Here is a 25732-nt window from a genome sequence, read left to right as displayed (position 1 = left end):
TGAAAGCAGAGTAAAGTTATATCATAATATCATACAATATTTTAGTATGAAGTTGTTCTATGACGGCATGGCAGTTCTAGAAAGTATTTTTAATCTCCCTAGGAGGATGGTTCTCTCCTTATTTCCTACTCATCTTTGTCTCCTCAAACAGAATCTAGATACAATAAAAGATTTATACACAATTTCAAAAACGAACATTTTTATTGAACAAGTTGTAAATAGGTACAAAGTTTATAAACAAGAAATTTAAAAATTAATTAATTACAAAATAAATAATATTTTAATAATACGGTGGTAGACTTGGAAAATCACCACATCTAGGTATATCTTGGGGTGCTGTAGGTATATCCACAATATCTTCACCCACTTTTATTACAACAGCCATACCTTTGGCAGCATGGATCGATAAATGGCAATGGAAGAACCAATAACCTGAACAAATTTTAATGTTTATTTTATTTTTATGCATTACTTTTTATTCGTTTGCGTCTGAAAAAGAGCTCGAGCGAAATAAGTAGCGAATTTAGCAACTTCATGCAAACATGTATATGCATTTTTAAAATAGTTTATGCAATACATATTACATCAGAGGTATTACTTTTGCCCTGAAAGCAGAGTAAAGTTATATCAAAATATGATATAACTTTATTATGGCGACAGCTCTGTTCTGCACTCAACGAATATTATATTACACAATAGCAAAACCTACCTGGATTATCAGCTACGAACCGCAAAATAGCATAACCTTCACTTGGAACAGAAATAGTATCTTTATATGGTACTTTTTCAAGTTTTTTTGGAATTTTGCCAGCTAAATTTAAGTCTCGAATATGTTGTGTGGATATATTTTTTCCAACAGTTTCCATTGCAACTACTTGGAAATGATTACCATGTAAATGCATTGGATGATCACCAATTGGGAAGGGATCTAACAATCAAATATAATACATCATTTTATAAAAAATTTTTAGAGTATTATAACCAAATTTTCTAGTCTTACCTAACGCAACCAAAACTATTTCTACTAAATCGCCTTTTTTCATTATTTCCGTGTACGGGCATGTACAAAAGTTATCAACGCAATTATATTTTCTTAGTTTTGGACTACAATTGATATCCGTACGATTCCATTGGGTCAACAATGGAGATTTAGGATAAGAAAATGTTAGATTATTCATTTGTGGATAACGTATAGAACCTGAAAATAAATTATCTTGTTAATTATAGGAATATAAAGCAGAAACAGGACTTGCAGGAGCGTCAATATTTTCATTACATATGCATTTAAAGTGATTGGTGCAATTACTGGATGTGTTATTCTTAACCCAACGTCCATTGCGTAAAAATTTCGCACATTGTTGGTCACATTTCGTTGACCCCCTCCCTCCCTCTTAATGTGGGACGTAATTAATGGATGGTCCCTTCGAGGACACTGAAAAATATTTGATCCTCGAAGTGAGCGGTCGACGATAAAAGTTTGAGAACCTCTGCGGTAAACTGTATGTACGTCAGAATTCACTTTAATTTCAAATTCAGCCTAAAAACCTAAAAACTTACTGTGTGTATATGTTTTAAATTCTAAATAAATGGTTACATCAGGTGTGCCATTAATATTTCGAGTTGGCTCAGGACTTTCAAGTTCTGTAAATACAATGACATCATTTTCAGGATAAGATGTTAGGGCTAAATCCATAGGATTTAAAAGCTAAAAAGTAATACATATATTAGTAACTTTGTTTATTGGAAAAAATTAAATAATGACTTACTTTTCCAGATCTACCAGATTCATCATATGTGGGTACGTCCTGTTTGGGTACCTCTAATTCACTTTTTTTGTATTTCAAAATAGCTTGTTGGTTTATTTTTCCACTTTTGCATTCGTTGCCAACACCACGTACCCGTATCCAATATGTTCCAATTGGGGCATTTGCGTTCAATACAAAATCGTATCGTTCTCCGGCATTTCCAATGAAAGTTTCAACTGTTAAAAGGTATATTTAGTAATTTTATATTTATATCCTCTAGGTTCAATCATTAAATTAACCGGATTTTTATACCTTTTGGATCAAAATTACCCCATCCACTGAGTTTCATCAAATTCCAAAAAAATTTTTTTTGCCTTTTTGTTGATTTTATCAAAGGGGTACCCCTTAAAAAAATTGCAAAAAATCGAGAAATTTTTTGTATCTCCAATTTTGATAAAACTCAGTATATAAGGTAATTTTGACCCAAAAAGTACAAAAATCGGGTGCATTTGACGACTGGTCGAATAGTTTTTGAGATACGGACTAAAATCGATCAAAATATTGCGATATCTCAGAAACTATGCATCCAATCATTAAAATAACCTGATTTTTATACTTTTTGGATCAAAATTACCTCATCCACCGAGTTTCATCAAATTCCAAAATAAAAATTTTTTTTTCGATTTTCTCGATTTTATCAAAGGGGTACCCCTTAAAAAAATATCAAAAAATCGAGAAATTTTTTGTATCTCCAATTTTGATAAAACTCAGTATATAAGGTAATTTTGACCCAAAAAGTACAAAAATCGGGTGCATTTGACGACTGGTCGAATAGTTTTTGAGATACGGACTAAAATCGATCCAAATATTGCCATATCTCAGAAACTATGCATCCAATCATTAAAATAACCTGATTTTTATACTTTTTGGACCAAAATAACCCCATCCACCGAGTTTCATCAAATTCCAAAACAAAATTTTTTTTAACGATTTTCTCGATTTTATCAAAGGGCTACCCCTTAAAAAAATTGCAAAAAATCGAGAAATTTTTTGTATCTCCAATTTTGATACAATTCAGTATATAAGGTAATTTTGACCCAAAAAGTACAAAAATCGGGTGCATTTGACGACTGGTCGAATAGTTTTTGAGATACGGACTAAAATCGATCAAAATATTGCGATATCTCAGAAACTATGCATCCAATCATTAAAATAACCTGATTTTTATACTTTTTGGATCAAAATTACCCCATCCACCGAGTTTCATCAAATTCCAAAATAAAAATTTTTTTTTCGATTTTCTCGATTTTATCAAAGGGGTACCCCTTAAAAAAATATCAAAAAATCGAGAAATTTTTTGTATCTCCAATTTTGATAAAACTCAGTATATAAGGTAATTTTGACCCAAAAAGTACAAAAATCGGGTGCATTTGACGACTGGTCGAATAGTTTTTGAGATACGGACTAAAATCGATCCAAATATTGCCATATCTCAGAAACTATGCATCCAATCATTAAAATAACCTGATTTTTATACTTTTTGGACCAAAATAACCCCATCCACCGAGTTTCATCAAATTCCAAAACAAAATTTTTTTTAACGATTTTCTCGATTTTATCAAAGGGCTACCCCTTAAAAAAATTGCAAAAAATCGAGAAATTTTTTGTATCTCCAATTTTGATACAATTCAGTATATAAGGTAATTTTGACCCAAAAAGTACAAAAATCAGGTGCATTTGTTGACTGGCCGAATAGCTTTTGAGATACGTGAGAATCATATTGTTTTAAAAAAAAATCGGTAAACACACGTGTTCGCGAAATTTCTTATTTTTAGATAATTATGAAGTATTAGTAGGTAATACTTAAATGATAAACACTCACCTTCAACAGGATTAAATTCACCGCTGTCACTGCCAATCATTGTGAGATTGTGATTATCAATGGACACTTGAACTGGACAGTAAATGATACTGTTAAAAATTGCACGAAATCTATACCGTTTACCCTTGAACAAATATGAATGAAAATTAATTTAATTCCAAAATCCAGTTGATTGATTGATTGATTTGTTGATTAAGAAAATGTCCTAATTATCTAATTTTTTTCTTAGAAATTTATGTTATCGTATAATCCTTAGTACTCATTATAATTTTTTTTTTTAAATATTGTGCAAAATATTTTTATTTTGTAAATGCAAAAGTGTCCCATCAAAAATTAAAAAAAAAAAACGATTTTTAATCAAGTTTAAATTTAAAAAAAAAAATCGATTTTTAATCAAAGTAGAAAAATAAAAAGTAGAAAAAACTTGTCTTTGTTTTTCATCGTTTAAAAAGTTAGTATTCAGTAATAAAAGTTTAAAAAAAGATATTTATAAATATTTTGAAAAGTATTAAATCTACCTGTTCAACTTCGAAAACAGCACGTGGTGTTTTATAATTTTTCCCATCTTTAGTATAAACTTCCTTTTCTGATTTCCCGTTAATTAAAATATCGTATGGAGGCATTCCTGTACTAGCAAAATTTTGCAATGCAAATATTTCTCCTACAGGGCGATCAAACCAATGCCAGAAAATCATTGTATGTTCTGGTAAATCCAAATCGTATAATTCGTGCTTATTAAAATCTTCTGGTTTTCTTACAATGTATTGGCCAAATAAGCCATCAGCTTCATGGGTACCTATAAATGTAATATTTTACAGATTAGGGTCAACAAAAATGATATATTTTTACATTTTTTAATTGTGTTGTAAACTTTATTTAATGTTTTGTATGTATGTAGGGGAGTTCGGGGGAAAAAAATCACGGTCATCCAGGTATTGATATCTTAAATGATAATAATGATGTCAAAATAATTTGTTTACCTGAATGTCCATGGTACATATGTGTACCAGCTTGTCCCGCAATAAACTTATGTTGGTATGTTGTACCCGGTAAAATTGGGCATTGTGTTATAAATGGTACTCCATCCATCCATGGACTTCCATTTTGGTGAGCACCATGAAAATGTATTGTTGTACTGTCGGTTTCAAAACCGTTGTGAACATTAACGATAACTGTATCGTTCAAGCAAACCTTTATAGAAATAATTATAATTACAATTTTTTCTAAATGCAAAAATTATACTGATTATTTACCAAAACTGCTGGTCCAGGTATCTGATAATTTACAGTTGTTATTAGCCGTTGTTTACCACCAGCCGTCACACAAAGAGGATTTTCACAATCAGTTTGATTAAATGGACAATTTCCACATTCTCTTGACATTGAGCTGTAAGAAGATACGGTAAAATCGTAAGAACATACTTTGTTCTCTCCGTATTTACATTCTCGGTAACATTCATGTTCAACGCCAACTAAAAAAATTCAAATTCTATTAGAGTAATAAATTAGCTTCATAAAATTAACTATCCCACAGGCCCGAAAATTAAAAACAGACATTCAGGCGGAAAACGAGAATGGGATTTTATGATCATCTATAGCAGAATTTTGTTCGTTGCATCAATATTTTTAAGCGTTACATAGTAAGCGTTAAAAATAGGTGATTAAATAGGTGACAGCATTAAATAGTCTAATCCCTTTTTCCTAAATATTTTAATTCATTGATTACGAATTTTGAGAGGGACTTAAATAAATTAATGATAACAAATTTTTGTAAAACACATAAAAATGACAAAAAGTTAATTTTGCTTATTTTTTTACAAAATGTTATATAAATAACTATTATAAAATTATATAACTATAAATAACTTAAAATGCAAAAAATGGGATCAAAAATTTAATTTTGAGTCTAAGTAGACGTTTCTAAATTTTATTTAGTTCTATAAATTTTAAATAAATTAATTGCTTAAATTTTACCTTTTGAAAAAGATCCTTGATTTGCTTTAAAAAATTCGAGTTTTGCAAGATCATCACCATGCTTTAAAAAAATATAAAATTAGTTAATAATTAATTATTGAAAATTCAATATTTTGAAAATACACAATGGAGCTTCTTCATTTCAAGCGAAATTTCTGAAATATCCAAATCTATTGCTTGAGCAATATTTTTAATCCCAATCAAAATGATTTTCAATACTTAATTCTAGAATAAAATATTAAATTTTCTAAGCTCTATACGGAAGTTCTATAAAAACGAATTCATTTCAATCGGAAAATAATATCGGTGATAAAATTGATAATGCTCAATATCATCGATAATATTTAATTTTCTGTTCCATTGCGTATAAAATAAAATAGTAATAAAATCTTACAGAAGATTTCAGTCGCTTAAAATTTTCAAATTGTGCGAGTCCATCATACTAAAAAAAAAAAAAATACATAAAAAATCTTAAAATATAAAATAAAATTAACTTCATAAGAGGGTAATAGCTACTTACCGTTGGAGTTCCATTAACAATAAACACTGATAAAGTGCAAAATACACAAATTAATAATTTAATAAACATTTTAATTAATAAATTATTACCAAATTTTACATATAGAATTTGGTTTTTATATTTTATATGTGCAAATTTTGAAATTATTAATTTGGGGTGGGAACAATAAAAAAAAATTGATAAAACCTTATCACACATGAGCTTTAATTTTAGATACATAGGTGCTACTTTTGTTAATTATTTAATAATAGAGTTAATTATAGTTATACTTAGTCAATTTTTGTTAATAGTTATTTAGAGATAATATCGATTGATTTTTCAACATATTGAGTTTTCTTTATGAAATTAATTTTTTTTTACCTAAGTAGTATGGAAATTTTTAATTAAATTAAATTTTATAATTCTTTACAGGGCCGTAACGATTTAAAATTAACCTAGCTCTAATAGATTTCAAGAATGTAAAATCCTGATCCCGGAATTAAGCACATTATTGATAGCTAGTGAAAAATTGACATCACAGCTGAAAAAAATGGCCCAAAAATAGTGGGTTTCAAAAAAAATTCCAATAAGATTGGATCAAATTTGCCTGTGTTATCAAAAAAATCGAATTTTTTATCTTTATGACGTCATCAGAATTCAAAAAATTTAATTTTGCTCTATCACATCCAAATTTTATCCAATTTTGATAAACAAAGTATGTAATCCTACTAAATTTGGGGCATACTTTTCAAATTTGTGATCAAAATTGGCCTAGCTCTGATAGATTTTCTGAATGTGGAATCCTGGTTCCGGAATTCAGCACATAAGTGATAACTAGCGAAAAATTGACATCACAGCTGAAAAGAATGGCCCAAAATTAGTGGGTTTCAAAAAAAATTCCAATAAAATCGGATCAAATTTGCCTGTGTTATCAAAAAAATTAAAATTTTAACTTCATGACGTCATCAGAATCCAAAAAATTTAATTTTGCTCTATCACATCCAAATTTTATCCAATTTTGATAAACCAAGTATGTAGTTCTACTAAATTTGGGCCATACTTTTCAAATTTGTGATCAAAATTGACCTAGCTCTGATAGATTTTCTGAATGTGGAATCCTGGTTCCGGAATTCAGCACATAGGTGATAACTAGAGAAAAATTGACATCACAGCTGAAAAGAATGGCCCAAAATTAGTGGGTTTCAAAAAAAATTCCAATAAAATCGGATCAAATTTGCCTGTGTTATCAAAAAAATTAAAATTTTAACTTCATGACGTCATCAGAATCCAAGAAATTTAATTTTGCTCTATCACATCCAAATTTTATCCAATTTTGATAAACAAAGTATGTAATCCTACTAAATTTTGGCCATACTTTTCAAATTTGTGATCAAAATTGACCTAGCTCTGATAGATTTTCTGAATGTGGAATCCTGGTTCCGGAATTCAGCACATAGGTGATAACTAGAGAAAAATTGACATCACAGCTGAAAAGAATGGCCCCAAATTAGTGAGTTTCAAAAAAAATTCCATTATGATCGGATCAAATTTGCCTGTGTTATCAAAAAAATCGAATTTTTTAACTTTATGACGTCATCAGAATCCAAAAAATTTTATTTTGCTCTATCACATCCAAATTTTATCCAATTTTGATAAACCAAGTATGTAATCCTACTCAATTCAATGTTACTTTCGCATTATGAATACTCTCAAACGTAAAGATACCAAATTTCAATTTCATTCATTATAAATTATCTTTTCAGGCAGATATTTTGCGAATATAAGAATTTATCAATTATGTGCGTAATATTATTGTCATATATTACTCATTATTAAGATGTCGAGAGGTTTTTAATTATATTAAAAGATTATGTAGTCTCAAATTAATTGATAGTTATCAATTAATATATTTTTGTTTTTCTACTTAACTTTTTTTTTATCATTATTTTTGATTATTTTGTAAATGCCAGATCATGGCTAGCACTCATGGTACACTATGTTCTCTAGCTTTTATTAGTTTTTTTCCGGTGTACGTATTTTGGTCATAGTCTAAAATAATTGCGTGTTAATAAATTTATTATATTAAAATATCGTACCAAAAATTATTAAGACCCACCCCTTTGTACCAATAACCAATCGAAATAGTAGGTGGGCCTAAGAAGGGAATTTGGGGGGTAACTCGAGCGTGTCTTATTAACATAAAGGGACTTCCTTAGATCTTACTCAGTACCTTCACAAAATATTCTCCCTTAATATAGTGACGCGTGAATAGGGCAGACAATTAGATTAGTTATTGGGTTATCACCTTAGAGTACTGGAATGTCAGAAGATTAACCAGAAAGTCGGAAACTAATGAAATTAATATAATTATATCACCGAATCATGATACTCAATGGTGACAAAACAGTTTATTAATGAATAAACAACTGTATCCATAATGGCTGGTGAATATAATTATCAATTGTGGATTTATGGCATTATAAATCCTAAGAAAAAACCTTTCCATTTCAATTACGATTCATTATTGTTTCTAACAGACATTTTATCACATTAGTTTGTTGACATACTGTCCGAAACCAAAGGTAGTAACTTTTTAAAATAAAAAGGTCTATACGACGTTATGCTGCTAAGTTTTTTCCAGATGGCAGCACGTAAGAAACTGACTACGTAACGTAATTTTACTCAGCGTCAAGCGTCATCATGAAAATACACCATTGATCTTTATATGAAACACTATGTAAATTTATTTGGGATAAATAAAAAACAAAAGCAATACCTTTTTAAAACAATTTTCTTTGTGACTGTATTCTTAATAATTTCTAATAAATAAAATTTTACAACTACAACTCAGACATACAAATCAAATTACCCATAATACTCTTAGTTCTATTTTAATATTTATATATAATATACAATATTTTTTTTATTTAAAATTTATATTACAAAATTAATTACAACAAAAATTTAATATGGAATATGCTCAATGATTAAAAGTTTAATCTATCGAGAAATTAAAAATTTTAAATAAACAATTAAGATGATCTATTTTTCTAGAATTATGAATTGAACAGTTCACAACTATACGCTTCAATCAGCTTATGACTGACAACATGACATCTAATATTTTAATTTAATTGCTTTTCCGGCTTCGGTTCATGTAAAAAGTTATTTTTAAATTTTTAGAAATTCAAGGGACGTGTCTTCAATTATATGAGTTCATATAATTGAGGGACCAACCTATTTTGAGAATCGTGTATACCCTATTTTCAAATTTTTGTGTTGTGGATTTTGTCTTTTTTGATATACAAGGTAGAATTTTGAAAATTGATACTGAAATTCGAAATTCAACAAGAGTATCCTTTTTTTGAAATATTTTTAAACTTGGTATTATTGCGTACAGCTGTGGTTCAAATTGAAACTGGGGACATTTAAAAGACACCTCTGATCACCCTTATAAGCAACGTATGATTATGAATTCGAATGGATTTCGCGATTATGAAATTATAGTAATTTTATAAAGGGTTTTTATGTTTTAATAAGTATTAGGTAGTTTTCTAAGTGGAGACGAAGTTGAATAGTGGCATGGAAAATATTTTATGATATTTATCCGAAGAATATTCCAAATGATTCCATAATTGAAAATAAATAAAAGCATCCCCGTTCGTTAAAGTTAACTGTATTTTTACTTGAGGCGATGTTACCCAAACGAACCTTAATAAAAAGTAACTACAAAAAATTTCACATGCTCAGCTGTTAAATTTTGAGGTGAATTTAAGAATGATTTGCATATTTTATCCAGTGCAATTCACACTGAAATTGGTATAAATTTTGTATAATTAATCCTTTTTTTAATAAAGGTTTGTAAATAATTAAAACAGGGTTCTGCACATTTCATTTCAGTCAAATTAACTTCGCAATAGTTTATGATTATTGCTTAGAGAAAAGGTCTGAGTGGTCACGAAATTTAAAATGTAAATTTCAAAGCCTCGTAATCATTTGAGAGAAGGTATAAATTGCAACATATCACGGTTTCAGTTTATTTGGCTAAAATTCTTCAGTTAAAATTTCTTCAAAAAAAAATCTTAAAACTGCATAAAATGCCTCAATAAATTTTCCACTTTTAGAAACTACACATATATTAACGATCAAATTTAGCAAAAAAACAAAAACGGATAGAAATTTTATTTCTATTTTATAGAAAGAATGCTTAGAAAATAATGTAATTTCTAAAACATTCTTTGTAATTCGTTTCTGTTTAATTGTCTTTCTTCATACGATTACTAGTCATTCTGTAAATAATTGAATCACGTCCAGGATCCATTGTAGCAATAACATAGGAAACAGCTAATAATGAAAAGAAAAATGCTACTCCAAACCATAAAATGATATTAAATATTACTGGATAATTTTCATTGTAGTCAGCAGCTAAATTCCATTTTGTTACCTGTAAGAAAAAAGAAAATAATATAGTAAATATTTTAAATTGGAAGAACCCAGAAAGTAGGAAATAAGTCGAAAAAAATGAAAAATCAACTTTTATTGTACGATAAAATCTTGTGAAAAATATCAGTATCCAATGGAAGCGAAATTTTTATGATTGGTCCCTCTAGAACGCAATGGATTAAGTCAACGGGAAAAGCAAGTTGAAGAAAACTTCCCTGACGCGGGGTTGGAATAACCATTAGGCTGAGTATGCAACTTTCTAGCAGAAGATATTTAAAAAGTTTCATAGAGAGAAAATTTAATTCGGAAACTAGAATCTGACTTCTAACTACACGGTGGTAAGAAGTCGAATTTTTTCTTTCTCTCACTAAGTCTCATATCTTGCAATGTTATTTGAAAGAGATTTTTTAAATTAATAAAATATAATTTGTAGAATTGGATAATACAAAAAGTGGATTTTTCACTTTCAAAATGTCGTCCTTTTATTTTTGTTGTTGTTAAGAAATGTAGGAAACTATTCAAAAATGCAAATAAAAATTTTCTTGGGATGCGTTGAAAAATTTGAAGATTAAAGAAAATTTGTTTGTGATATAAACCATATTTAATTTTTCGGTGTATTATTGAAAATCATTGATATGTTAAAAGAGAATCGTAGATATTTTATGCAAAAAATTATTCTTTTTTTAAATAAATTCAAACAATAAATAAAAATAAATAGAAATTACGGAAGTATTCGAAGACTGCATTAAATTTTGAAACAATTTTCATGCATTTCATTCCTAAGAAATTCATGCAGAAAATAATTTTACAGTAGGTACCTTATAAAAAATTATAAAAAAATAATGGATAAAAAAGTAAAAAATAAATTTTTAATCGTCGGCAGTCTTTTTTTTTGGACATAAACTTTCAGCAATTACGTGTTGATTTTCAATGTAACCATGTTGTTCTTCCTATATAATAAAAAATTTTATTAAGAATCCAGGTGTTTAATTTTGTGACTAGAGTAATATGTCGAAAAAGGCACTTAGATCATTTTGCTAAAATGTTTGTAGACCCGTAATTCCAAAATTAACAGAAAATTCTTTTTATCTACCTTTTGAAGGTCAAATTTAAAGCAAAGAACAAAGATCTACAAATTGTCTTGCTTTGACGTCAACACACTTAAGATCAGAGACGTCGTCAAAGAAAGGTTGACTCAAGTGAGTTCATTTCCACATAGTAAGAACTGGACAGTGAAAGATAAGACATCGTTTCTTCCTTCACCCCGCTTTGACGCCAACGCGGGATATTTTTCAGATATTTTTATTCAGGAGCAGCTTGCAGTTTGCAAACGAAACGAAATTCTCGGTCACGTAGCCCATACCAGGTTTATATTCATGGAGGAAAAATGAAAAATGCGATGAATTTTGATAGGTTGGTATTTAGTTTAACAAACTCATAATAAGTAAGTCCGCCCAGTGTTATTTCTAGCCATTGTTATTCGTAAAATTTTTTATTTTGAACATTTTTTTTTATCAATAACCTCAAAATATATTCTTAAGGTTTAGAAAAGTTGGATAATATTTTTAAAATTTATTGATCTAATACGGAACAACAAAATAACTTACAGGATCGAAATCGGCGAGAGGAAAACCTTTATCAATATCTAAATCATGGCCATTTTTATTCATATATTCACTTTCAGTTATTATACTTCTTTCTCGATGAAATCCTGCTGTTTCGTTAGTTGCACTAGTACTTAGCCAACGATAATCATCGGTCGCCTCATCCCAATTTAAATCCTTACCAATTTTATATACATATTCATGTTTAATTACTGGAGAAGGTACGGTTTTAGGTGATGAGATTCTTTTCAAAAAACTATTAATGTCATCAACATGAAGATGTTCGATTTTAAAATCAATCGGTGAATTGTTCTTTTTATGAATGCTTTCAAGTGTTTCAATATATTCAACATGGTTTTCAGTAGTTAATTCAATTAAATGATTAGTGGAATTAATGATGATTGTTGGGATTTCAGAAACGTTGCCAGAAATAAAAACCTCTTGGAATTCAGTGGTAATATTTGCTTGATCGGTATCAATTGAATTATTAAACGGAGAATCTGTCTGAGGATAGTACAAAATAGGATAGGATAGGATAAAATAGAATAGTATAGTAAACTTTTCTTATGGGATATGGCCTTTGCAGAACTTTCTGAATGGATTTCATCTAGAAAAATTGATTCGGAAAAAACTACGGTTTTTGAGATACGGGCTTTCAAAGTTCAAAAGAGACAAGAATGATTTTGGGAGTATTTATATTTAATTCTGAAATAATCATTCCACTGCAACACTGTAGTGGAAGTTTAATTGACAACCGATAGATGATTTGTCCTTAGTGATAAAGCAACGCCTCAAAATTGGATAAATTTGCGCTAATTATTTGGTCTTTCAATTATGAGTTAATTTTTTGTGGATTTGTGAAGTCGCTAGACTGCGCCTATAAATTACGAACATAGATCACTTGGAACGAAACCTATGCCGTGTTATAGGTGGTATGGTATAATTTTACTACCATATATTACGTTTCATTCAAGCCTGCCACGGCGACCATAGGTCAAAAATCACATGGAAACACAAATGATATAAAAATAAAATGGCGAACAACATTGGTTTTATGTGTTCGTTTTAAAAAATACAAATTTAATTAAAAAACATCCATTATAAATTAAGATTTAAAAAAAACTTACATCTTGTGGATTATTAAGGTTCACTGTTGGTACAGTTGATTTTGAACTTTCAGTTGTAGCAGATGCACCAGAAGCATTTACATTGTCTTCAGCTAATAGAGCACGTGCACGCCGAGTATGTGAAGCATCACTTGTCACAGCCGTAACAAGTACACGACCATTGTATGCTTGATTCATGTTATGAGTTAATTTTTGTAGAGAATCAATTAAAATTTCTCGAGCCTGAGCTGTGGCTCGTGAATCAGGACCATGGAAATCAGATACAGCGTGTAAGCTTGTAAATACAAACCAATAGATATCTTGATTAGCATCTTGTAGATTATCCTTCATCATCTAAACGAAAAAAAAAAAAATTCAATAAATTATTTTTACAGATATTCTTATCGTCAAGCCCAAAAACATTACCGTCAAATTCTAACGAATAATTTACACTAAATGGTAGCAAAATTGGGTTTGAATTGAACAATTGAATGACAATAAAAGAAACAATTTTAAAAACTGGAAATACCTTTATTTTTTCAGAAATAGCATTCATAACAGCAATTTCTTCGAAAAATTTACGATTTTCTTCAATATCCACTTGTAGTTCCTCAGACGATGGATAATTTAATTCAACACTCAAGTCATTTAAAATGTCACGATACTTGTTTAACTAAAAAATAAAAAAGAAGAAATTAATTTACATGTATCCAAATCCAATTGATGAAAGGAAAATGAGCTTTAGAGACAAAATAAGGCTTTAAGTGCCCACAAAACTCTTGTTTCTTTTGAGTTTCTATAACGAGCTAACTAAATTTTCCATTTAAAATACGAAAGGAACTCTAAAAATAAGTATTTCAGTATTTACCTCTTGTAATCCTCCAGACAATTCTACTCGCACTAAAGTGTTATTATCTTCTGGGTGTCGTTCAATGACACGATGTTTCATTGCTCGCCATGTTGAAAACTCATCTTCATCAGTATTCAATGGATATTTTGGTACATCCAAAGGTGAATATTTACCCAAGTTTGTCACACCTTCAATTGCAACATGCACTAATGCTTCGGGATAATTGAATGGATCTTGAATGTACATTCCATTCCAATTTGAATTCTATAAGAAAAAATGTAGTTGAAAAAGACAAATATAACTGATCTGAAATAAAACTCTTTTTCACCTAATTCTTTCAAGGATATCTTAACCTACCTTTTCAATGGTATAACCCATTGCCGCTGAATATACTTCTTTTAACATACTTTCATCTAATGAAGGATTACCTTTCCATCGTAATGAATCTGGACTATTTAATATTAATAATTCGCCAGCCCCATAAACTGAAATAGGAAAATTGGATTCCATAAAATTTAACCCAAATTATTATTTTATGAGGTAAAAATTTTTGTTCAAAATACGTACCAAAGGAAATTAAAGAACAAGTGTATAAAATTACACGAAGACTCATCTTGAAATATAAACTATATTATATTAATTAACTTCAATTAATAATCGTCTCCCTCATACAATACATAAATTGATGAAGAAAAGTCACTGAGATATTGGTAATCATATGATTTGTAGACCCACCTGATTTTTATCGGCTGAATTACTTGTCTTGGTTGTGAACACAGCTAATGGCTATCTAGTAACACAGAAATCTGATAGAGTGCTCTCAAAAAAACTATGAAATCATACTTTTTTAGATTTTTTTTGTAAATAAAATAAAGTAAATTTTTATTTATAAATGATTTTTTTTCTTATGAAAATGGCCAAAAAAGCAGGAGATTATGCTTTCAAAACAGAAAACCAATGAAACGCCACGAAAACCGCAGACTCCGGTCCAAAAGCAGAGAGTTGGCAACCTTAATCGCTCTTTGCATTTTTTGAATTATCGTATTAAGGAACCATGCTTCATGTAAGGAACAGACCTCAACCTCAAGGTTGAAACATTTTTCTCTACCTATCTGACCAATCATAAAATGAATATCTCATTTTAGGATTTCTAATAATTGGGGATAAATCTATCGGATTTTGATAATAAAGGCGGAAAATTTTGGGTCAAGGCTAGTTTTTTTCAATAGGTTAATTTTGAGGTTTAAAGGGGGAATGGAGTTTTCCGTGTTTCGGAACGTTCCGCACAACCTTCTGCACGCTGTTTTGGGAAAATTTATCTCTACATTGTTTTCTTTGGTACCGTTTTCTTGAATATCTCTGCTTCTATTGATTGGAATGAGGCGAATAAAAACAAGAATTATTTAATGTGAATTTTTGGCAACTTGCCTGTTGTCGAACCCTGATCATAGCAAAATAATCTCAAAATCTAAAAAAACCGCAGTAACCTCATAATTACTACTTTGCTCTGATAACCTTTCGAAAAATGAAAGAATTGAGTGGAAATTTTGGGAAAAGATGTGACTTATGATCAATTCCTTCATTTTTCTACAAGTTATCAGAGAAAGTTGAAAATATGAGGTTATTGCGGTTTTCTTGAGATTTTGAGCATATTTTGTTGTGTTCAGAATTCGATAGCAGGCATGTTCGATGCAAAAATTCATAACAAACACCAAAGAAAACAATATAGAGATAAATTGTTTCAAAGATCGTGTGGAACGTTCCGGAACCGCAAAACTTCTTTCCTCTGTTTTTTACAACGAAAGAAACCTATTAAAAAAATTAGTCTTTTCCTAAAATTTTCGGAATTCATTATCAAAATCCGGTAGATTTATCCCACTATCAGAACTATGATTTACTGTATAGCTATGAACCATTCTGAAGAAAACCAACCTAAAAATTTTATTTTCGATAAACTTCTTAAGGATCCCATAAATAAGCCACTGGCGCAAATAGGTTTAAACTTTTAACATCCATACATGTTTTTTGCCGCGAGTTAAACAAATAATTATTCGCAAGTTTTATACACAAATGTTTTAAATTGTTAATAAAAATTTTTGCAGAACACACGATATATTTAATTAACTTCCTAAAACGGTTGCAACTTGCGTATATTAAAATATTTATTCAAATTGTCATTCAGTTTATATCGACTCTTGAACATAAAACGACGTATCTATAATCCATCAATCTATACATTTAGAGAACAATGTTTATTTTAATATGTACGTCTTCCTAGAAATATCGACATAGACGTAAATCAAAGCAACAATTAAAATTGAACAATCTTACTTGTTAACAACGTGTAGACCATTTTGCTTCAAAATGTATGGCATGCTACTAGAAAGTGTTCAACATTTTGTTCAGGTAAGCTCTAAATATTATTTAAAAATTTCAATTGTATTATGTGTAGTTTGGTTGTCCAAAGAAATTAATGATACTTTTGTTTGGCTCGAACGATCTGATCGAAAGTTCTGATCTTGGTGCGTAGGTTTTGCTTATATGTTCAATACGATGATGAATTAGTTTCTTCCAGTGGAAAATTTACCTTTTATGAATTCTTTCCGCTGATAGTGATTACTGCAGAAAAGTTGATAGAACTCTTTTAATATTATTATATTAAATATTATTTAATCCCCTATTAATCTTATATCCCTTTCAAGGTTCTCTGTAAGCTGTAAGTTGTTGCGGCTATTACATGACACTGGTTGGGCGGCAGGCATGCTAAACGCCTGGGCCTCACAGTGGTAAGAAGGAGGAGACAAAGTCTCGCCTTCTCTGTCGCTGCCCAGCTCTTTCCATGAGGAGATGTAATTACTTGAGCCAACCTCTCTTTGACGACCTTTCTGACCTAAAGTCCGTCGACGTCAAAGCATTTTTGCTGTTCTTAAACAGCTCCAAATGGTTCATGGAGTAGTGGCCAGGGATAGGCTAACTCTTTTTCGGTATTACAACGGATCATATGATCTAAGTGTGTCCCACCTCAAGACAGCCACTCTAACCTAACTTAACCTAGCCTAACTCCATATTATCGTATGGAGTTGATTAGAAGGTTGCAAATTCATTCCTTCTATCTAAGTTATATACTTACCGTACAATCTGACTAGTCTGAAATTATAAAAAACCAGACGGTGCAGTAGCATGAGTTGGTCAATCGTACAAACTTTATCATCGCCTCTAAAATGTGAAAATAAACGATAATGAATAATAATAATTTAAAATTTGTCATGAGTTATTGAGAAAAATAGAACATTAAAAAATTTAATATAGTGTCTTGTTGACGTAACTCGTTTTTAAACTAATTTTATTGGTGGAAGATGGGTGTGGTAACGAAAAAGCGAGTACCACACTGAGTGCGGGTTCTTGAGCCTTTTTTTCGCACGCAAAATGAGTAAGAAAAGTAATTTTATCTCATGGACGTAGATAAAATTAATATTTGAAATCATTTATTTACCAATACTAATTTTTATACAAAAGTTACATTTATGTAATATGTATTGCATATACAGATTGAAAAATGCACTAATATGGCTAATTCTTTGTGTGGAAATATTTTCCACGGGTTTACTAGGAATAGAAAAATAACAAAATAAATGTATGTGGGATAAAACATCTGTTGAATACTGAGACAGAGACTTAAAAAAACAATGCTATAACAGACAGAACAGTTCGTCGTAATACGGATTTTCTTGTTTACGAATTTTATAAGCAAGTAGGTATACATTCTTTTTTGCCCATTTTTACCGTATATTACAAAAAGGAGGAGGTTTTCAACCTACTCACATGTATATTACACGTTATATAATAATAGAGTAAATGAAATAGGTGGGAGCAGCAGACAGTGAAAATAAATTGAACAAATAACTTTAATAGAGCTACTTTTTTCATAGGAACTTTTAATATAGGCATTTTTATTTTATAACCCGGTTATAAATTATAGTATAGAATTTTTTAAGATAACTAGGATAACTTTAACTTTAAAAATGAATATCGGAATGGCATATCTTATATGCTGGTATTTGTTTTGCATCTTTTTGGTAACTAATACCCTAGCTGACTTTTTACTATCTTATTCTTAAGCGATTTTATCTTGCCACCCAATAGAATAATATACACTGATACGCTAAGAAAGTGAGACAACGTTACAAATAATTTACTTTTTTTTTGCTTTAAGAATGTACGAGCTCCAGGACAATTTTGAATAAAAAGCTTGATTTTTTTTTATATGAAGTTGGAATAAGTCTAAGTAAATTCTGAAAATTTTAGGGGGGGGGGTGGCCCGATTACTTAAAGCGGGGGTTGCCCGATTACTTAACAGTAGTCTCTGTTAAAATAGTAATTTTTTATAAGAAAAAGACAGGTCTTTTTTTGATATTATTAGAAATCAGAAAAGAAAAAATGACAGGGTATGAACAGGTAGAGGAATAATTTAATACTTTTGTCGTTTTATTTTTCTATTTTTCTTGGTGGTCAGAATAATTTATAAAAAAAATTAAACGTGATGTAAATACATAATAAATATTTAAAATGAAAAGTATTAAATTTTTTTACAAAGTAATTAATACTCATGTCAAATAAATTTTAATTTAATAATTGAAAATTCACTTTTTTGACACTTCAAATAAGTCCATCAATAGATGATTAGTGCTGTAATTTTTTAATAACAGATTAGAGTAGTAGCTTACAAAATAATTGGAATATTGAATGATTGGTTTTAGCTTTCTATTATTGTTCATCAATGATTTCCCAATTATTTTTATACCTTGTATATGAAATATACAAAGTATATTAAATTTAGTCCCAAGTTCTGTCTGAAAACTTTTCAAGTCTGAAAACTAGTTCTAGTCTGAAAACTGAAATCCTCTCTCCAAAGTTAAAATATTTCACGAGGTTCTTTTTACTGGTACTATTTCTGATGGAAAAGAGCATCATCCAATGCCACAAGTGATTATTTGTACTTATATTTTTAATGATCAAAATAAATAATTTTAATTAAAACATTAATATTCTAATTACGTTTGTGATTATTGATTGAGAAATAATATTTTATTGTGTTCATCAATTTTTATTATTATATTTTATTTGACTTTCTTTTAATTACATTTCAAAGGTCATTTTGAATCAGATATTTTCTGACAAACTTCAATCACGAGATATTCAAATCCTATCTTGTGCTTTGCCCGTGTGACTATACGTCCGCATATCGAGGACGAAATTGGTTACGCCTTATCCAACTGAGCTCATAGGGCGGCTAATAATTATTAGTGTAGACCAAAAAATGCAAAACTTAAATATGCAAATTTTGTCATGAAAATCGATATAAGTGTATAAAAAATATTCTAAGCAACTTTTTCTATTAATTTTTTTCGATTTGTCTAACCATCTCTGGCGCTAGGCAAAATATTAAGAATCGGCTCTATTTTTGAATTTGTAGTAGGCTGAATTTAAAATTCAGAAGCCGGTTAAGTATCTTAAAAAAGGTGACCCATCACCCTGTATGACTGTGCAAAATTACAATTTGTTAAAAATTATGTATAATAAATTTTAAATATTTTCTTTACAATTTTCCATTAAAGAAAATAATATGCGTTAATATTACATATAAATTTAAAACAAAGGTCATACATACATGAATTCCCACAGGATAATATTATTTAATCATATAATTACTACTTCTATTTGTAAAGGATATACCTAAGAATATAATATGCTTATTTATTCACCCGTTTATTATAATATAGACAATATGGGTTTGTTATAAGAAAGTCCTTGGGATAAGACGAAAATCAATTATTTATTAAATACAAAACCTATTTTATTTTGATACGTTAACCTTGACCATATATTAAGGGATCAATTTATTGAAAAATAAGGTAGGCAATCCCACAAAATCCAAATTTGGAGAATACGACGATGTGTGTAATCAATAATGAGCTGGTCCTCAATTATTAGTGTTAATTAGGGCCAATAATTTTAAAGTAGAGGTTTTTTTATTATGTAACCATGTTTTCATTTCCAGGCGACATATTTAGTACCCCGAAGTGGTAAGGGGTTGAAAAATGATATAAAATTGATATCTCAAGTGCCTTTTTTTCAGGTCAAAATCGTTAATATTGCGTAAACAAACCCTTTGATCGAAAATATTTCGTACAATTATTAATTCTTAACAAAATTTTTTCTTATAAGCCTCATTGTTAAACGGCTTTAAAATGGTTTTTGTAAGGATAATGATTTTAATTCAATTTTTTTTTCTCGAGAACAGTTGGAATATGGTGAAGAATTATGGTTACGTGTGGTTCAACATGCTGGATGTCGCCATACAGTTTTCAACACTCATCAAGTGTATCCAGATACATTAATTACAGATTTAGCTGCTGCATGTGCTGAAATTACTCAATCAACGAATGATGCGTTCATGCAATTTTTTGGCAGATGTTTCGTACGATATTTCAGTAATTTTGGGTAATTAATATTTATAAGATATTGGCCTGAAAAACGCAGCAGAAAATTTGTCGGACACTACGACCTCTTAATAACATTAATATTTATTTTAACAACTAGTTGAACCCTGCCACGCTTTGCTGTGGGGCATGTGCGGCACAATTCCAATTGGATTGGATCAAATTTGCTTGTTTTATCAAAAAAATCGAGTTTATTAACTTTTAGTCATCAGAATCCAAAAAATTTAATTTGTCTCTATCACATTTTATCCAATTTTTATCAACAAAGTATGTAATCCTTCTAAATTTGGATCATATTTTCCAAATTTGTTTTCAAAATTAACCTAGCTCTTATAGGTTTCAAGAATGTAGAGTCCTTGTCACGGAATTAAGCAAAGAGAAAATCTGGCATCACAGCTGAAAAGAATGATCCAAAATTATTGGTTTTCAAAAAAAATTCGAATGAGATCGGATCAAATTTGCCTGTGTTAACAAAAAAATGGAATTGTTTAACTTTATGACGTCATCAGAATCCAAAAAATTTTATTTTGCTCGATCACATCCAAATTTTATCCAATTTTGATAAACAAAGTACGTAATCCTACTAAATTTGAGTCATACTTTTCATATTTGTAATCAAAATTAACCTAGCTCTAATAGGTTTTCATAATGTGGAATCCTGGTTCCAGAAACCAGCACATAAGTGGTAACTATCGAAAATCTGGCATCATATCTGAAAAGAATGATTCAAAATTAGTGAGTTTGAAAAAAAATTCCAATTGGATTGGATCAAATTTGCCTGTATCGACTTTTTTAACTTTATGACGTCATCAGAATCAAAAAAATTTCTAAAACCAAAGACTATTTCTAAAATAAAATGGCTTTTAACAACTTTTATTTTTTCACTTAGATATGATGCAACAATAAAAGCGACGGGTCGTTATTTTACTGATTTTCTACAAAGTGTGGATAATATTCATATGCAAATGCGTTTTACATATCCAAAAATGCAGAGCCCATCAATGTATTTAACGCATGTTGATGAAAATGGTGTTGTTTTAGTTTATCGTAGCACACGACAGGGTTTTACGTATTACTTTATGGGACAATTGTTTCAAATTGCTGTTGAAATTTATGGCTTTGATGATTTGGATATACAAATGTTAGAGACTCATAATACGGCATCTGGTTCGAAAAATGTTCAAATTAAATTTCGATTGAATTTTGATAATCGTGAATATGTAAGTACCAGAAATGTCGAGAGATGTTAATGTCGAGAGAAGAATTAATATAAAATCAATTTCAGATGGCAACACACAGTAAGAAGAATATATTTATGGAACGCTTGTCATTACCACCCGTACCAGCTGAATTACTGCTAGAATTTTTTCCATTTGGAATGATTATATCAAAAAATATGAATTTACTTGGTGTCGGTGAAAAGTTATTACAAGTTTGGGGTGAAACGCCTGCAATTTTAGGTGACCCAGTTGCCAGACATTTTAAGTTACGTCGACCCAAAGGAATTCCGTTTACCTGGAATAATGTAAGTGATTGTACCAATATTTTCGTACCCAGAAACTCATATATTTTCTCTTTTTGTATTCTAGTTGATTTATTTGCATTCGGTTATTTTTGAAATTGAATTAATACGAAATTTAATTAAATCAGAAATTGATGAATGTATTGATAGAACTACTGGTGAACGGATTAATGTCTCAAATAGTTACGAGAAAAAGAGCGACAAAGAAGATAGTGATCCAGAAATGCTCACAATAAAACCACAACAACCAAATTTAGCTGCATCATTAGATAGACGCGGCAGTCAAGGAACACGGTGTATCCTGTTACAAGGCCAAATGCGTTATATTGAAGATATTAGTGCCATTATTTTTCTTTGCAGTCCTTTGTAAGTATAGTTGATCTTACATTATTCACAATGTTTTGTAAAAGAAATGTTTTCATAAAAAGGAACTTCTTATAAAGAGTTATTGAAATTGAAAATATCCAGAATATTATAAAAAAAAAGCTCGGAAATGTGACTAAAAAGAAGCTATAAGGCTAATAAGTTACCCAGCTCAAAAAATCAAAAAATTTCTTAACCTCTGGTGCCGAAGTTACCAGATTTATTTCTGTACGGCATTTTTTGTAATTCTCTTCAAATACTTATTCAGAGCTGGTATCCAGTAAAACGCCGTACATATTTGCTGGTGCAGGGGTGAGACATCAAGGGGTGTGACATTAATATTCTCAGCTGTACCACGCAAAATTGACACCATAGTGCTTAAAATTACTAGCTTTTACATACATTAATCATTTTCAACATAATTCCTGGCGGGTCATTTCATCCGAAAAATTTTATCATGGGCTTGTAATCTACAAAGAAATTGCTTCAAATATTTATCCCATTTATTTTGAAGAATAATTCGGGACCATTTAAAAGTTCAATTTGGGTCATAGAATCAAGTTCAAATAGTTCTTTTTTTTTATATCGAAGAATTTATTTTAGGATTAATAATTTGGATGAATTACCAAATATGGGCTTATATTTAACTGATTTAAATCCGCATGGTTTAAGTCGCGAAATGGTTATGCAAGGATGGCAAAATTGTTCACGGTAAATTTTTATAAATAAATGTAGCAAATATGTTCGAACTAAAATGAATGTATTATTTTCTAGTTTGGAAGTAATGTACGAAAGAGCTGAACAACGTTCAATTGAATTAGAGAGAAATTATGATTTATTGGAATCTTGGAAGAGACGGGGTGATGAATTATTATATTCTATGATTCCGAAACCGGTTGCAGATCGATTACGTCATGGACAAAATCCATTAAGTACATGTGAGGTATGTTTCTAGATAATTTAAATAGTTTAGATTTGACTTTAGCAGGATGGGTTTCATTTTTGTTTCTCATCCCTTCTAAATAAAATCAAGCAAATATTTCTTCACTTAATTGTTTATCGAATTATTTTTCAGTCATTTGATTCCGTTTCGATACTTTTCTGCGAATTAGTAGGATTTAATTCAGATACAATACGTGATGTAATGGATGTTGTAACCAGCATGAATTCTATATTCAGTTGTTTCGATGCATTAATGGATAAATTTAACGTTTATAAAGTAAGATTTTTTTGGATAAATATATCTGGTTATTTATTGAAAAACCATGTACATAATTTAGGTAGAAACTGTTGGTCAAGTTTATATGGCAGTTAGTGGCGCACCAGAACCTACACCGGATCATGCTAGAAATGTAATTGAAGTGGCCTTATGTCAATTACGGGATGTTAAAAAATTGGATTTACCCACAACGGTTCATGTAGAAATACGAATTGGTAAGTTTAATTTGTAAATTGAATCATACCTGTCTAAACTATTCGGTTTACAAAAAAATGTTTGCGTTTTTATAAAGAACAACTTTCTAATTTAAAGTTTTTGTCTAATGTTTGTCAGTTACGAATCAGAGTCAGTTTTTAATTTAGCCCGAAAACCTAAGTCAATACCCGTATAATTTTTCGAGTTTTGCTTATATGCCAAGTTTAAAAAGACAACTTGTATAATCCAAAGACCCGCATACGTATGTACATGTTATTTTCTCTAGACCTAGTTTTCACTGGGACAATCTCTCGATCTACATCATTATATAACCTGGTAACTTTTAGTTCTTGTAAAGATAAGTAATATTTCTTCCTTATACGTGAGGCATCGAAGCCATTCCCTTACTTACTTGGCTAAATTCCCTTACTTGTACAAGTAAATAACTTGGCTAAAACTATTGGAACAATTCCCCAATACCAACTTAATTTTGTTAAAAATTTAAAAATAATTTTAGGAATTCATACGGGTCCTGTAGTAGCTGGAGTTGTTGGTATTAAAGTTCCACGGTACTGTTTCTTTGGAGATACCGTAAATACAGCATCTAGAATGCAAACCACTTCAGAGGTGAGTTATACCTTGCTGTAGATTTTTAATAGAATAACATTGGTTAAATTTACTATTTTCTATTTCAGTCGGGTAAAATCCAAGTATCTAATGTCACTCATAAAATGTTACCACCTGGTTTATATAACTCGATACCACGGGGTAAAGTTTATGTAAAAGGTAAAGGTGATATGGATACATTTTGGATTTTAGGCAAAAAAGAAGAACTTGCAGTGGAATCAACAAAAACTGGTATTTGAAATAGAGTAAAATACACTTGGAAACAATTATTTAAATTTAAATTTTAAATTAATTTACTTTATTTTCATAGAGTTGGAATTTTATTTCACTTTTTGGCAATTCTATTTTCTGTGAAAAAAGTGACGTTTCAAATTTGGCACAGTTGTTTATTATGCCGGTTTACCACTAAACAGACAAACAAAAATAGCCATTAGGTTTTAACAACTTCCGAAACATCATTTCACTTTATTTTTTTGATAATTCAAGCTCGCGCGCGAATTCTTTCCGAAAAAACACGTTTCAAAAAATCATAAATCATTTTGAAGGACGGGGAGGGGAGTTAACTTTCTGATGATGTTTTTTTAAAATTCGTAATCCAGGGACCCACCCCCATGCGCACGGACTTGGCTTGATTATTCATTTTTCATATCAAAATTGTAATTCGTGTACCAACTCCACATTTTGAAAAAAAAGTGTAAATTATTCCCAAGTGTATTTTTAAAAACAAACAACAATAAAAACAAAACAGTATACTCTACTTAAATAAATAATTGTTTATTTAAATAAAAATAATAATAAATTAAATTAGATTATATAATACAAATTATAAATAAATAAAAACTTATAATTAAATGTTCAAGTATGCACTGCATATAAAATATATCTAAATAAACATTCAAGCTGGGATGTTTTAGAACATCAAAGGAAGAAAAAGTGTATAATGAGCGTGTTTTTATCCAGAAATTAGATACAATTTATACATTGTATTAATTAATAGGCACGATGACAAGAAGAACATTTCTGACGAGAAATACTCACTTATGGACAGGATTTCAACTCATGCAGTCATAACTTCTTTCATGTTGGGGTAATCTTCGAGTTTTTTTTGAAAAACTGGAGAAAACAGTATAAAAATTTACTGAAAGTTCCAGTCTCAATTTTTTTGTTTCTACTCTTTTACATATTTACATAGTTTTGTAAACTT

At 29.7% G+C, this 25732-nt stretch overlaps 3 protein-coding genes across 3 annotated transcripts; 1 reads left to right on the top strand and 2 right to left on the bottom strand.

The window, feature by feature from the left end:
- Nucleotides 1-182: 182 nt before the first annotated feature.
- Nucleotides 183-6017, bottom strand: LOC123291678 (laccase-8-like). The gene is made up of 11 exons (XM_044872047.1): nt 5995-6017; nt 5601-5661; nt 4881-5098; nt 4608-4818; nt 4146-4423; nt 3628-3751; nt 1767-1981; nt 1558-1705; nt 1001-1198; nt 710-928; nt 183-432 (listed from the first exon to the last, which is right to left on the bottom strand). The coding sequence occupies exons 3-11, from the start codon at nt 5007-5009 to the stop codon at nt 281-283; spliced, it is 1674 nt and encodes a 557-aa protein (XP_044727982.1). The 5' UTR covers nt 5010-5098; nt 5601-5661; nt 5995-6017; the 3' UTR covers nt 183-280.
- A 3340-nt stretch (nt 6018-9357) lies between these two features.
- Nucleotides 9358-14822, bottom strand: LOC123293317 (ATPase H(+)-transporting accessory protein 2). Its single transcript, XM_044874093.1, has 6 exons — nt 14670-14822; nt 14460-14587; nt 14121-14366; nt 13782-13925; nt 13274-13606; nt 9358-10543 (listed from the first exon to the last, which is right to left on the bottom strand). The coding sequence occupies exons 1-6, from the start codon at nt 14713-14715 to the stop codon at nt 10355-10357; spliced, it is 1086 nt and encodes a 361-aa protein (XP_044730028.1). The 5' UTR covers nt 14716-14822; the 3' UTR covers nt 9358-10354.
- A 1506-nt stretch (nt 14823-16328) lies between these two features.
- Nucleotides 16329-25200, top strand: LOC123292153 (soluble guanylate cyclase 89Db-like). The gene is made up of 11 exons (XM_044872710.1): nt 16329-16508; nt 20404-20603; nt 21492-21822; nt 21888-22127; nt 22192-22490; nt 23091-23198; nt 23262-23430; nt 23563-23706; nt 23768-23921; nt 24419-24528; nt 24597-25200. The coding sequence occupies exons 1-11, from the start codon at nt 16467-16469 to the stop codon at nt 24765-24767; spliced, it is 1968 nt and encodes a 655-aa protein (XP_044728645.1). The 5' UTR covers nt 16329-16466; the 3' UTR covers nt 24768-25200.
- The last annotated feature ends 532 nt before the right edge of the window (nt 25201-25732 follow it).

Source organism: Chrysoperla carnea, chromosome 2 (genome assembly GCF_905475395.1).
Source record: "Chrysoperla carnea chromosome 2, inChrCarn1.1, whole genome shotgun sequence".
NCBI classification, from domain to species: Eukaryota; Metazoa; Arthropoda; class Insecta; order Neuroptera; family Chrysopidae; genus Chrysoperla; species Chrysoperla carnea.
Note: the sequence above shows the minus strand (reverse complement) of the source record. Positions and strands in the feature narration are given on the sequence as shown.

What these genes read in the sequence shown, in the direction of transcription:
- LOC123291678 (XM_044872047.1), bottom strand. Translation starts at nt 5,009, where the DNA reads ATGTCAAGAGAATGTGGAAATTGTCCATTTAATCAAACTGATTGTGAA. An exon ending in TACCTGGACCAGCAGTTTTG is followed by an intron (nt 4,819 to 4,880) that starts GTAAATAATCAG and finishes ATTTCTATAAAG; the next exon opens with GTTTGCTTGAACGATACAGT. An exon ending in ATTTAAAACATATACACACA is followed by an intron (nt 1,199 to 1,557) that starts GTAAGTTTTTAG and finishes ATTTATTTTCAG; the next exon opens with GTTCTATACGTTATCCACAA.
- LOC123293317 (XM_044874093.1), bottom strand. Translation starts at nt 14,715, where the DNA reads ATGAGTCTTCGTGTAATTTTATACACTTGTTCTTTAATTTCCTTTG. An exon ending in TTGTTCTTTAATTTCCTTTG is followed by an intron (nt 14,588 to 14,669) that starts GTACGTATTTTG and finishes TTCCTATTTCAG; the next exon opens with TTTATGGGGCTGGCGAATTA. An exon ending in CTATTTCTGAAAAAATAAAG is followed by an intron (nt 13,607 to 13,781) that starts GTATTTCCAGTT and finishes TTTTTCGTTTAG; the next exon opens with ATGATGAAGGATAATCTACA.
- LOC123292153 (XM_044872710.1), top strand. Translation starts at nt 16,467, where the DNA reads ATGTATGGCATGCTACTAGAAAGTGTTCAACATTTTGTTCAG. An exon ending in TTCCGTTTACCTGGAATAAT is followed by an intron (nt 22,128 to 22,191) that starts GTAAGTGATTGT and finishes TTTGTATTCTAG; the next exon opens with TTGATTTATTTGCATTCGGT. An exon ending in ATAAATTTAACGTTTATAAA is followed by an intron (nt 23,707 to 23,767) that starts GTAAGATTTTTT and finishes TACATAATTTAG; the next exon opens with GTAGAAACTGTTGGTCAAGT.